The sequence below is a fragment of the Brachyistius frenatus genome, unplaced genomic scaffold (genome assembly GCF_029030835.1).
Source record: "Brachyistius frenatus isolate BFR_SWC_R1_liver_20210118 unplaced genomic scaffold, ASM2903083v1 Contig_223, whole genome shotgun sequence".
Classification (NCBI taxonomy): domain Eukaryota; kingdom Metazoa; phylum Chordata; class Actinopteri; family Embiotocidae; genus Brachyistius; species Brachyistius frenatus.
The window spans coordinates 562914-577399 of NW_027210822.1; the positions used below are offsets into that span (position 1 = coordinate 562914).

A 14486-nucleotide genomic window follows, 5' to 3' on the forward strand; every position below is an offset into this window, starting at 1 on the left:
AGGTGTCATTTATTGTTGCAGCGTGTAAACACCAGTTAGACTCCACTTCCCCTTGACCCGCAGCAGACTGGAGCGTCAACAAACCCGCTGAAATAAGCAGCTTTGCTGAAATGCGGCAGGAATGTAAAGATGGGGTCAACACTGAGGCAGCAGTTGTTAAAGAGAAGGAGATATGGATGTTGGGAAATCGTCTCACCCTTACAGAGCAGATTTTTAATGTCTACTTTGAAGAATCGTTGGATACTACAGGAGACAAAATACCCAGTCTTGTGGCCCAGACATTTTCTTTTACATCAGAAAAAAGGTGCCGTGCCCAAACTTCTTCACTCAAGGCTATCTTTCAGAGAGCAAAGGGAGATGTGAAATAATTTAAAAACGTTGCACATTTCCCTGTCGCAATCTCTCCAGCAGACATCGAAAGCTACAAATAGAAAACTAAAAAGGGAAGTTCAATTGGTTCATTTCTCTATACAGTGCACCAATCAGATAGTCAGATTCTAAGAGAGGGTTTCTGACACCACAGTAAACTTAATCAGAACTATTGGTCTCACACACACACACACACACCTTTCTGCTATCATTAGCAAGGCTGTTTCTTTCTGAACTTTCTGAAACTGAGTTTGACCTTCTCCCCCTTGATTTTTTTTTTTTTTTAATATTTTTTTTTATTGCTATCACTTGAGTGGAAGACAATGAATGTCCTCCTCCAGAACAGACCTTCATGCAACTGCAATGCTCAGCAAGATAACACTGTTATAAAAAAACGTCACCCAGTTTTTTGTCAGTAACTCATGGGAGTTTCTGGTCTCTTTATAAGGATTCAGTCTGCAAAAATATTGTATTAAAGTGGCGACATGTTGTACAATTACATAGAATTTATATTACAAATACAATTTCTGTTTTCCATGCAGTGTTGCTGTGTGTCTGTGTGCAGCCTTACAGTGGACTTGTGCTGTGAAAGGACTGTTTTGCAGTGATAACGATCAATGCAGTGACTTTAAAAATGCATTTAAACCGGGTTTCCATCCAAATGCATAAATGCTAAAAAAAATTACAGATTTTTTTTTTCCAAATAAAATTTGCAAAAGAAAAAGTAAATTCACGCATGCATCTCCTTCCTCTACTGTTTGTGTTAGTTGTTGCTTCATTCAAACAATGGGTGATGCTAATTCTCATTTGTCAGTTGTCTCATTCTGCTTTCATAAATCCACCAGATTATATTCAGCATTATATATCCTAATTAAAATGCACATAAAAACACGCTGATAGACACCTGTAGGATGTTAACCTCCTTTTTCCAAGGTTTCTCTGAATGCTGGGACATTTATTGGTGCTGTTGGGATGTTTTCTTGCTAATACAGCACCTTCGGGTGGCCTCTTCAGTCTTTTCTACACAGAGGCATGTAACTATTCATATAACTATAAATATTCAGGTGTCCTCCACAAATGTAATTCTGCTGCTAATTGAATAGCAATCGAAAGAAAAAAAGGCTCTTTTGAACATCAAATCTTCCAAATACTCGCTCAGTGTTGTGTTTTCCTGAAGTGTCTCCTCTGAGTCTTTTTTTTTTATTTGTCAGGAAGACCGCTTCCTGGCTCAAGGTCGTCATTCAAGCCTCCCCTTCCTCTCCTCTCCTCTCCTCTCCTCTCCTCTCCTCTCCTCTCCTCTCCTCTCCTCTCCTCTCCTCTCCTCTCCTCTCCTCTCCTCTCCTCTCCTCGACTCATCGATGCCAGTAGAGCCGCGGTTTTCTTGGCCGCTAAAGCAAAATCGATATCCCTGAGCGCTCGAGGCTTGTGCTCTAATATCCTCCAAGCACCACCTGCCAAAATATTCATGGGAGATGCTTTAGAGAGAGTGACGCAGAGGGACAAGCAAAGACACAGCCGGCGGCTTGCTGGGATTTTTTTTTTGCAGCTCGTATCGCGGTGGCTCGTGATTTATGCCTTTTTTCTTATGCGTGCGGTTTTTATTAAACGTTGCACCTCGGTTTTTCAACTCTTTTCTCTTCCAGTGTGGTGAATATTATATGCAGGTTATAGGCGGGTGAATGACCTCATTTCTTGCAGGCCTTGTTTTTTTTCTTTTTTCTTTTTCCCAGAAGAGCGAGGGCAGCCGTTCCTCTGATTGTTCTGTTTGCTTAACCCAGACGGAGAGTAATGAGGGTGGGGTCGCGGGCCGGCTCAGGTGTGATTGAATGATACTTGAGTTCTCCTCTTGTCTACCGGCCGCTGGTAGGTGGAGGGTGTCTGCCACAGGTGTCAGGCCTGACGGCTCTCGGCTCTGCCAGATGGGCGTCAGAACAAACGCACCCCGTGTTAATCTCTAGTTGTGCGGCGGGCGGCTGTGACAGCCCGGGGTGTTTGTACGAGATGTATTGATGGTTTGACCTCTTGACTCGATAAACTCCTCCGTACTTCATCCTCTTGGACAAACAAAAAGAAGAGGAATAATGGGCGGTTTTTTTTTTTTTGTTGGTATTCTGGCGGCGCACGTCCCATTGTGCGATTGTCACGGCGCGGCGGGATGTATTTAGGGGGCTGGGCCGAGCTTTGGTGGTTAACATGCAAATGAGCTGTTTAATGGGTCTGGAAAGGTCACAGAGGTCAGGCTCGGTGATAATTTTGTGAGATTGAAGCGTCATTGGTGGCTGTGTGTGGGTGTGTGTGTGTGGGCGGCTGCTCAGCGTTGCAGCTGGAGTTTTTCTTTTTCCCTCTTGTCTACATTGTTATATTATACAACAAGTAGTTCCGACCCAGCGATCTGATTGGTCGGCTGAACATTTGGAACATGCTCAAATCATCTTGACATCACACCCTGCTCATCACTGGGAATGTCACTCCGCCTTCTCAATGGGGATATATAACTGGAATTGAATTTCATATAATATGTAATATAAAGTTGTTTTTACGTGTTAACAGTCTATTCACCCATTTGGTGAAATCGGGTCTCTTTTGGTCCTTTTTGGTCATTCCGAGCACCCGTACCGTAACACCACGGTTAGTCGCGCACTGAAAATCCTTGCGGCGGCCAGCTGGACCGGTTTGATTTTAACACGACACGGTGCTAAAATCTTAAAAATGCATGAGTCCACCGATATCTTTGTTCATCAGATATCTTAGCTCCAACCAGACTGAGCTAGCTGATCAGTTTTGTGTTTCTATGTGCTGTATTTATTCAGTTTGAGACTAGAAATCCTTTTTGTTGCTAGGGTCATTGCTAAAGGCCGGCCTGCTTCCTGGAGTAGTAAACATTTTATACGTTACATAAGAGTCTACTGACTGTTTTCCAGTTGTTGGTCATACCCCATCTCTTGCCATGGAAACGGAGATCGCACCAACAAAAAATGATTTTAATATTTTGAGAGCGAATTGCTCCACAATATGAATACATTTAGATTACACGTTTTATTTAGTAGGTAATTTGTTGTATAATCGTAATATTACACGAGAGGCTGATGCTTTAACGTGATTATTGTCACGACATTGATGCGGTCAGGACCGAGGCGCCCCCAAAAAGAGACCCTGTTTGCTGGACATCAGTCGAACACAAAGACAGAGCTGCAACAGACAAAGAAATACAAAAAAAAAAATAGAAAGAAGACAAGAATAGAGAGCGATTGAAGAGCAAAGGCAGAAATGATGATGGTGATGATGATGATGATGGTGATGGTGATGATGATGATGGTGGTGGCACAAGGCTGGCGTGATGCTGTGGGTGTGTGCGGGTTGTTTGGGGTCAATCAATTCTGTATGATATCTTCTTTTTTTTAGTATTTTATTGATATGCACCCCGGGGAGGTTAAATGCCATCATGGCTGCTTGCTGGACGATTGATTGGTCTGGCATTTGATCTTGTGGCTCACAGTGAAGGATGAGAGGTGATGGAGTCGTGATGGCACCCACGGCCAGCCCTCCACCCTGCACGCTCCCCACCTCTTACCCCCACCTCCACCCTCACCCCTATCCCCCCCCCCACTCCATCATTTATCTCTCCCCTCTTCTGCTGCTGCTGCTGTCCCTCATTGTCTTCTTTCCCCCACGCAGGTGACTCTTAAAGGTTGTGTTGTCCTAAAAAAATAAAAAATAAAACCACTCCCAGTGTCATTCCCTGCGACATAATAAATGTAATGCTTTTTCATTTGTTAAGTAACTTGCACAGCACATTAACAACTCTTCCTCTTCCTCTCACTTCATTTTTTAAACACCTCGTTTAACGACGTGCCAGACACACAAGTGCTAAAAGAAAAGGCAAAAAGACAGACAGAAGACCGAGAGACTCAATCCATTATATTTCATTTTCCTCTTTAACAAGGCACTTAAAGCGTCTGAATTCCACAGTTTATTCTCTTAAATGGGGTGATGAATGAAAAAAAGGTGGAGGTTTTAAAAAAAAGACTGCGAAATAAACGGGGGGAGAATATGAGAGCTGTAATTGGGTATCTGCGAATTAATTTGTTCAGTGAACATGCTATGAATCACATCAGGTCATAAAAAACCGCAGACGGAGCAGCAGGGCGGATTGGCATGAGGCGGTGGGAGGCAGATATTTAACAGCCTGATGGGGATGCTTTCAGCGGCCTGCAGCGCCACCGTGTGGGCGGGATGTAGATGGAAGATAAAAGCAGTGAGATCCCCACAGTGTGTCAGATATTCTACTTTTTTTTTTAATAATAAAAAAAAAAACGTGTTAATCAAAGCTGGATTAATGTTCTGCTCACAAAAAGGGGGGAAGTGTGAAGAGTCTTCTTCAAGGGGGAAAACCAAGGCGGAGGAGGAGTGAAGCTCTTTGTGTTCATGAACCCCCGACGACCACCACGAGTATTGATGGAAGTCCATTTCCTTTCTGGGAGACTCAGTGTAAAAGAATGCAGAGGGTGGGGAGGCCCAGAGTCGCTCTTATCACTGCCACCTCCTATAGCCAAATTTATGGAGACATTTCCTTGGCATGCTCGGCTTAAACGTCAGTATCATAATCCTCAATAATCCACCGACCAAGAGGGGTGACGGAGGATATATGTGACAGCAGGAGCCGTATACCTTTTTCTTCTGGAAGCGGGGAACGTATGCAGGGAATGTTTCTGTGTTACAGCAGCCATGCATCAACGTGAGGAATGTCGCTGAATCTAAAAGAGGATTCGTGCTCGTCAATCATGTTTTCAAAGACCTGTGTGATATTAAGAATAGCACGGGGAATAGAGATGTAATCACATCGGCCTTGTTTTAACCCTCCTGAGAGACATCTCGTTGTCTCTCAGTCACAGAGAATCGCATTTGTAAGATGGCATAAAAACAAGAGGCTGGAAACACACCAGGGTCTGTTAAAAATGTTTTAATAATGTTCTGTGTCTTATATATATGTTGAGTTGTTCTATATTTCAGGTTTAACAGAATTTTAGGGGGGCGCATCTCATAAGCTGGCGACTTCTTTCACTTTTAAATTGAAACCAGGCGCTTCTATGATTCTGTAACAACATTTATGGAATTATTCTCGGAAATTCTTTCAAATGGAATTACAGAACCACTAAACGTACATTTGAATAGAATTACAAACACTAAACCAGAATATTACTACTACTAATGATAATAATAATTCTATGTATTTCAGGCAAGTTATGAAGACGTGTACATTACAAAGTGTGGAACTCATTTCTCAATATATATTGACATAGTCTTTTGTGTTCTGATAAAAACAAACATAATACAAACAAAATCCGTTTCTATTACTTGGTTACTTTTTTTGTCGAACGGTTTAGTCTGATAATAATAAGAATACAGTCATTAAAAAGTTTTTTATTTTTATTTTTTAAATAACTCGTCGAAGCGGAACTTTCTAACAAAACCGCGCTGTTTCAAGTCGGACTCATGTGACCGCCGCACCGCAACATGGAGGTGCAGAAGTGTAAACAGTTTGTAAAATAGCAGCCCTGCTGGCGGTGGGTAGCGATCGATTGAAGACAAACGGTGCTTGTTTGGTGTTAATATAAGACACGGAGGTGCAGGAAATTCGGTAAGTGATGAAAGTAAACTCGCATTTAGAATTTAGAAACGTGAACTTTGTAAGTTTACACGTCATGCAAATGTTTTGCTGCCATGCTGCGACGTCCTCTTTACCGAACGCCTGCTTCCGGTTACTGAACTAATCATTTCAATAACCCTTCAGTGTGTCTGAAATTAACCTCTGATATGTTTCTTTACGTGTTCGTTTTTTAAATTTATTTTTTTTAATGAAGAACTTGATTGAACGATATGTAAATGTACAAACACAGTAAACAAGTACTCATTATTTCGTACAGAAAAGGGAAGCGATGTGGAAATAATAGGACAAGTAGAATAACAAAATTTAAAAAAAAAAAATGAATAAATCAATTTAATAAAAAATAAATAGATATAGATGGATTTAAATACATGAATTCCCTTAATGCAAAAAATATCATAGGAGAAAAAGATACATACATTAAAAATAGCATATTATTCCTCCGAGAATTTTTTATTTATTTTCATACAGTCGGACAGTTGTATTACTTCTCTCAGTATTAATTTCTTTACGGTATATATTTTTTTTTCAAATATGTATTTTTTTTTATTTATAATATAATCAAATGAAGGAAATATTCCTGAACAGTTTCAGACTTTACTGAAAAAAAAAAATCACATTCACAGGTTCAAACTCGTTACTCATCCGCCTAAATTTCTCACCTGCAGAGGTCAATTTTCAATTTGATACATTCGGGTACCAAATTATGGGATGGCCTCTCCGGTCTGACAAAAAGCTGTTCCTCTATTAAATGCTTGAAAAAAGTGCTTTAAAAAAAACAAAAAAACAAAAACCCATTTAACTTCTGTTTCGTAACTGCAACATACATCTCATCCATCACCATACTCATATCGTCTTTTATATTGACTTTATTGTTTTTGCTGTGATTGTTGTAACTTATATTCTGTTGTTATTTGTTTCCTTTATTTTGATGTAGGGATATTATGATGTAAACTTTCTATAACTGTAAAAAAAAAAAAAAAAAAAATGTTTTTTGGAGATGGAGGCTCCAAATAAGCCCACTGTTTTTTTTGCCTCTCTGCACTGCACTGAATTTTTTTTTTTTTTTTTTTTTTTTTGTCAAATCATGTGTTTTTAATTTATGCAAATAAAATCACGTGGCAGATATTTTGGTTGTTAAGCTGCTTCACCTGCATGAATCGCTCTCATCTGCAGGCAGGTCTGAAGTCAGCCCGGAGGGGGGGAGGGGGAGAGGAGATGTTCTGTCTGCGACTCCGGCCCGGTCGGACTCGAGTCTCCGCCGTTACCGGGCGGAGCTACCACAAGCCGGTGTCTCTCCAGAAGGCCGCGGCGCTTCCCCCGAAGAAGATGCGGCGTTTACTCTACCCCTTCAGCGACCTGGAGACGCACCTGGACAGGTTTGTGCCGTGAGTTCTGTCGCGCGCTCTGCTGGATCTTTTAACTAAAGGAACCAAAACTTTGTCCAGGTCCGTGGACAGGACGCCGTTCCAGCTCTTTAATCCCAGTTTGGAGGACATGGTGGAAGCGGAGAAGCTCTTCTCCTCGTCGGCGTCTCATGAAATCGATTACTTCACCTCTGCCGAGAGGATGGACCACGTACCTGCCCTGAAGCAGCCAGAGGTCAGACTCTTAACCGCTTCGACACGTTTGGCACTAACAAAAAGTTCTGTGTGCAGTCACTTGCAAGGAAGCCGCAGACGTGATGTCCTGCTTGTGCTGCAGAATGAACCTAGTTCCTGTTTCTTTAAGAGACAACATTTTTATTCTGAAAATTGTGTCAACTAAAGTGAATGCGCTGCTGTTTGCATGTTGACACCATAAATGTATTCCACTTTGTTCGGGGCGAACAGAACTGATTATCTCTGCTTATGTCGACTTTAATGAGTGGAAGGTTTATTCTTTAACTTCCTCTCTTAGTTTGCTAATCTGTGAGCAGGACTCCCAGCTGTCGGACTGTTAGTAAGATGGGAGCGATGCGAGTTTATGACAGCGGAGGAGGTTTCAGGCTTCCGATCAGAATGACTGAACGGACCGCAGGGCAGTGAGCTGGTCCTGTTAAGGTTTTGATCAGTTGGTGGAGACTGAACCGAAAACGGCTGTGCTGATGTGTGTGTGTGTGTGTGTGTGTGTGTGTGTGTGTGTGTGTGTGTGTGTGTGTGTGTGTGTGTGTGTGTGTGTGTCTCAGTGTGAGGAGCCCTGTGATAAATGCAGCGTAATGTCTCTTTACCCTCCCGCAGCCTCATTCATAATGAAGCGAGGGGGGTCGACGCCGGATAACGAACGAGCAGATTCATAACCTTAGAGACGGAGGCGTTCACCGGAGCGGCTCAGGACCGGGAACGTCGTGTTGACGGGACGGCCGGAGGCTCGTTGGCATGCCGAGTTAGTTAGCGCTCCGTCTGAGGATGATGTATCGGTGGCCGGGCCGGCAGCGGGAGCCTCCATCCATCTGGGGGGTGGCGGGGAGGGGGGGGTGGGGGTATGAGACGGATGAGGCCCGGGCCACCGTCCCGCGGGACTCGGCGGTGCTGCAGAGGCAAAAACGGTCGCAGCCGGAGCCGCCGGTTCAGATCACAATGAAACCAGGGAATGAGTTCAAATAGAGGAATGGTCTTTCTTTTAAAAAGCATAAACATCAGTGAACTAAAGTCTATTCGTACAGGAGCGTCAAATCCCAACACAGCCCTGCAGGGGAACAGGAAGTGTTTCTGTACGTGATTTCCTGCATCGATGTGTGTGTCTCCAGGTGTGTTTCATCGGCAGAAGCAACGTCGGCAAGTCGTCCCTCATCAAAGCTCTGTTTTCCCTGACGCCTGAGCTGGAAGTTCGAGTCTCCAAAACTCCAGTTGAGTCGCGCCCGAACCGACGTGCAGCGTCCGTGTCTCTTTCCCGATTTTTATAACGAGAGCTTTAAAACCCTGTTTTCTCCGTGTTTCTCCTCCTCAGGGTCACACCAAGAAGATGAACTTCTTCAGAGTGGGCCGAGCGTTCACCGTCGTCGACATGCCGGGCTACGGACACAGAGCGCCCAAAGACTTCGTGGACATGGTGGAGCCGTACCTGTACACGAGGAAAAAGTAAGATCACAGACTGGATGTAAAAGTGCTCGTAGCTTCCGGGTCTGAAAAAATGAGGCCGATGCAGAAGTTGCCTTAAAGCTGCAGTACCACCGAGTGCCACTGGAGGTCGGCTCCAAAAAGCCTCCGGCTCCGTGGACTCCCATTCAACTTCTCTCATCAAATCCAAAGTCAAGAAAATGTCTCCAGCAGTTATCTCGGTGTTGTTAGCTAAAGTCACTCCTTCTTATGAGTTTCCTGGAGGTCCATCTGAAAATAATCCCTCATTCATTAGAAAATAAGCTTCTAAAAGAGCTGTTTTTGGGGGGCGTGTCTTGTTTGATTGACAGCCCTGTGGTGCAGTCAGGTTACAGCTATCGGTGGGCGGCACGTAGCATCGTCAGGTTTCCAATCAGATCGGTCAGATCCACCGCTCGCTCCTCCCCACCAGCTCGTCCAAATATGGTCGCTTCCTGCTCCAAAACCGCGCCAAACTAGCAAAGATGGCGCCGGACAAAATCTGAACTGGAGGCTCCATAACGGACGTTCACAAACAAAAGAAATGAACTCATGAGGCCAGAAATGCTTCTCACAGAATTCTGACATTCTGCGTGGCGTCGTCCTAATTCTTTACATTGGACTGTGAGCTCGTCCACAAGGTGGCGCTGTTTGATTCCCACCCTGTTATTTACCGTTCATTTGTATTTTTTTTTACTTTTTTGTCCCAAGCCATAAAATCCCTTCAAGAAAGAACTTAAATTTTTTTTAAAAATGAAGGTGACTTTAGACGAAGACTCTAATTTGCTGTTATCTGTCTGAAACATTTGTTTACATGACATCCATTCACTCACCCGCTCTTTGTTTCGTTATCAAACCGTGCCGACGTGCGTGTGTCCGTGTCGTTGCAGCCTTGTGAGGACCTTCCTGCTGGTCGACGGCAGCGTCGGTCTTCAGGCGGCCGACCTCGTTGCCCTGGAGATGTGCGAGGAGATCAGGTGTCCGTACGCGGTACGCGCACACACACACACACACACACACACACACACACACACACACACACACACACACACACACACACACACACACACACACACACGTGTTTTCATAAAGCAGTAAAGATCAGGATGGTTGGGTTTCATTCCGTGAATACAGAGCACACTCGGGACTCTTATGACGCTTGAAATGACGCTCGGCTGACAAAGAAGTTAATCATCGACCTGCGACGTGTATTTACATGTTCCAACTCGATGACTTTTGAGTTGTGTTTTGATCATATTTGTGCTCCGTCGAGAGCCAATCAGTTGATTAATCAGTTAGTCGATAACCAACACGAGAGAATTAATTTGAGTCTCGGTGAAGCATTTGACTACCAAACTTCTCAAATGTGAATGTCTTCAGTTTTTTTTTGTAGTCTTCTACTGTTAAAAAAAAAAATATATATATATATATATATGAGTTCTGTATAGTTCCAGAAAAGCATTTGTCTCCCTTTTCTAACACTTTACACACCAAACGATTAATCAGATCAACTAAAAACCGGATCATTCATGAAAATAATTGTTGGTTTCAGCTCGAAGACATGTTGCAACACAAACCTGCCGACAGCGTTAAAAAGTTAAAGCTGGTTTATTTGATGTCGTTTGAGAACGACCTGCGGGGTGTCCTTTCTTTAGAGGAGGCCGTGAGCATTAAGCGCCTCCCCCTTCCCCAACCCACCCCCCACCACCCCTTTACATCACACTCATCCTTCTTCCGAGTCCTCATCATTATGTCCACACTGAATTAATGCTGAACGCTCCCACTCAGCTATTTAAAAACTGCCGAACCGCTGACGCGATAATGAAGCACCGCCACTCTGCGCGCGCTCGGCCACGTCAATTATTCATGCTCTCAGGTTATTAAACACTATAACACACGGAGGCTGTGACAGCGCAGCTTTTAACAAAGATGAACTCTCAGCGCCAAAATAAAAAACAATTAAATTAAATAAAAACGCGAAGCAGCGATTTAACCGTTTAAATCTGTTCATTCAGTTATAACTTTGATACCCACTGGGATTCGCTGGAAAAGGCATCGTTTTTCTGAGCTGGTTCCACTTTTTAGTGATATGATACGAACATGTGATGATCTTATAGAATATGATGCATCAGCACATTCTTAAATAACTGCTGCGGTAAAAATGCGCATTAATGCGGCAGTAATATTACTCAAAGTATATATAATCATATTTAACAGTAAAAGACTGAGCGGGAGCGTTTACTGCCCAGTGTGTACTTTTACTTTTAAAACTATTAGTACATTTTGATGATGATACTTAAGCAATGGTTTAAATGCGGGACTTTAACTTGTAGTGAAGTATTTTCACAGTGTGATATTAATACTTTAACTGAAGTAAAGGACCTGAATGCTTCTTCCACCACTGGACACGATTTAAGAAGTGAATCTTTAACTCGGGTTGTGTAGTGCAGTGCTCTTAACTGACCAGCAGATGTCACAATAAGTCTGTTGTGCTTTTATTTTGTAATAAATTAAGACAAAATGAGGATAATTTCAGTTTTATTTATATATTCAACAAATTATAAGATAAATCATCTCCGGGTGCTTTATAAAGAGAGGTCATGAGAACACAAAAGACAGAACGGAAACCTTTTTTTTTTTTTTAAAGTATTAACCACATTTTTTGGAACTTAACATGTACAACAGGTTATAAATAGTACAAAGGAAAAAAAAATTTATAACGACTTATATAAAAGACTTGTACAAAAGTTTGAATCGCCGTGCACAGCGCTTCTTTCAGTTTTAATTGCTTTTTAATTGTTCAATTGTTTAAATGTACTGTTTGAACTCTAAATTTATATTTATGAATATGGAACGTTTTTCCATTATGATAATAAGATAAAAACAAAATTCCAACAATTCCCTAGAGCTGCACTTAGTGACTCGCGAGGAGAAAAGAAATACATCATGTTAATGGCATGCAATAGAGAAATATTAATGCATAGAGATTAGAGGAGTTATTCTTTAATATATCCTGTAATTCACATATAAAGTGAGTCTGTAGGACCTCCTTCTTTCACTTCTGCTGTATTTTAAAAATGTCTCAGTGTGATGATTAGAAATGAATTCCATACATTTCAGTGTTTTCTCTACGTTGGTGCTCACGTTTGGTGGAAGAGCAAATTTTTCAATTAAAAATTTTGACCAGTATTATTACCGCATCTGTGTAAAACATAAAAAAAAAAAAAAAAACAACATTGAAAAAGCTGGAGCGGATAATTGACAAAACAAAACTCCAAAAAAGCCAAAGACGAAACTGAATTCGATGCTCTCTCCTTTGTGTTCACGGCGTTATTCACTCTTTTAAGGATGAGTTTGAGTCGGATTATTTGTTTTATTTGCGAGGGTGTGAGATTGTAACGTGCCAAACGTGTTGTCGTTCAGATGGTGGTGACTAAGATTGACAAATGTGGACACGGGACGCTGCTGACCAACTTACTGAACCTCCAGGATGTGGTTAAAACTCAGACGAGCAGCTGCTTCCCTCAGCCCTTTCTGATCAGGTGAGGCCTCACCGTCTCTTTTAAGAACGAACGCTGGAGACGCGTTTCTTACCGTCGACGTCGTCCCATCGCGCAGATCCGCTCGTCAATTTGTTCCCTGCAACCAACCTGCTTTCACAGCGCTAGTTTTACGAGTATTATTTTCCTTTTTTGTGCCGTATGAAGCTACGATTAATGAATCTCCGCACTTCAAACCTGCCAATCATACGGGGGTAACTTATTTATGTCATGTTTATACGTAAAGGCTATGTAACATTAACCAACGTTGCAGCATTTGTTCTCGGTGTGTTTATAGTCTTTAATGTAATTTAAATTCACGAGAGGTTTAGTACAATTTAGGGGGAAAAATATCTCAAAATCACAAATGCTATCAAATAAAATAAAAAATAAAAAGGTTTTACTGATCGGGATCAATTTGAAGGATTTCTAATTGTTTTGTCAAAATAAGGATTTAACCCTCTGAACCCTCACAACCATCCTGCAGGTTTGAAAAGCATGATTTATGTATTATATATATATATAAATCATATAAATCATATATATATATATATATATATATAGTGTGTATATGTGTATTTTAAACTTTTTTTAAAAATAGATTATCAAAGAAATTGAACTTTATTTTAACTTTTCTGATTTATGACATTTTGAGTTCTCCCTCCTTTTAGCCAGTGACATGAAAGGCGAGACAAAAGTCCCAGCTCGGGGTTTCAGAGGGTTAAACTATATGTTGAGAAGAAAAAGGAGCTGAAAAATACTTTTTGATTTTGATAGAATTTCTCTTTATTTTTTTTTAATTTTATTTTTAATTTTCCTGATACAGCTCGCTGAAGTTTTGTGGGATTTACCTCCTGAGATGCTTCGTAGCTCATGTGACAGGCAGCATCAGGCTCAAGGACACCTCTCCAAGCTAACCGGAGGCCAGCTCAGGTCTCACTGAGTGGATTTGGGACTCGGTGGGTCGAGGTTGTCTCACATCACCTTCTCCAACATGTTTCTCCCAAAGCAGACACTATACAGAACTGTTCCAAAGACTTTTATTTTCTAATAAAATGTAAAATACATCCTCGTTGGTTTGTCAGATTTTTCCTTTTTGATATAGTTACAGATAAAAAAAAAAAAAGTCTCCTAAATGCAGACAAGTAAGTTGTAATATAATTCCAGATATATTATAGCCATGAGATGACAAACATGGGCAAGGGAGTAACCATCTCAATGAAAGGCACCAGCGCTAACCACTACACCATTGTGCATGCGATACTGCGACTTTCTTTGGTGCTTTCGAGGACATGCATGACTTTTTTGTCATATTTCGGACAAACTACTATAGTGTGCCTTTTTGGCATAATTTGGACAACATGCTATGTTGTGACTTTTTTTTCACATTTCGGACGACGTTCTTCTGACTTTTATTCAATTTATGGAAGACATCACTGAGGTGTAGTTGTTCTGTATATTGGGTACAGTTAACGTCCTGCTGCCCACTCTCATAGAATGCAATGACCTGCCGGAAGATCGGTCTGAAATCCCCTCTCCAGAGGTTGCAAAACATCACCCTCACCTCAGATCCATTGCTCACAAGATACCACCTTTGGATCCAGAAGCCCAGATACTCATTCTCCTTGGACGCGACATCCTACGATTGCATAAGGTGCGAGAACAACGCAATGGTCCACATGACTCCCCTTATGCTCAGAGGCTCGACCTCGGTTGGGTTATTATCGGGGATGTTTGTTTGGGACCTGCCCACAGACCAACAGAGGTGGCCTCATTCCGCACTAGTGAGCTTGAAAACGGGCGTCCATCTTACCTGACTCCATGCCCCAACCGGATCCATGTCAAAGAAAAACATAC

General features: G+C 42.0%; 1 protein-coding gene across 1 annotated transcript; it reads left to right on the forward strand.

Annotated features, from left to right (window-relative positions):
- Nucleotides 1-5877: 5877 nt before the first annotated feature.
- On the forward strand, nucleotides 5878-13697 carry gtpbp8 (GTP binding protein 8). Its single transcript, XM_069719747.1, has 8 exons — nucleotides 5878-6007; nucleotides 7211-7413; nucleotides 7483-7636; nucleotides 8763-8861; nucleotides 8963-9093; nucleotides 9981-10080; nucleotides 12514-12632; nucleotides 13456-13697. The coding sequence occupies exons 2-8, from the start codon at nucleotides 7253-7255 to the stop codon at nucleotides 13544-13546; spliced, it is 855 nt and encodes a 284-aa protein (XP_069575848.1). The 5' UTR covers nucleotides 5878-6007; nucleotides 7211-7252; the 3' UTR covers nucleotides 13547-13697.
- Nucleotides 13698-14486: the final 789 nt, after the last annotated feature.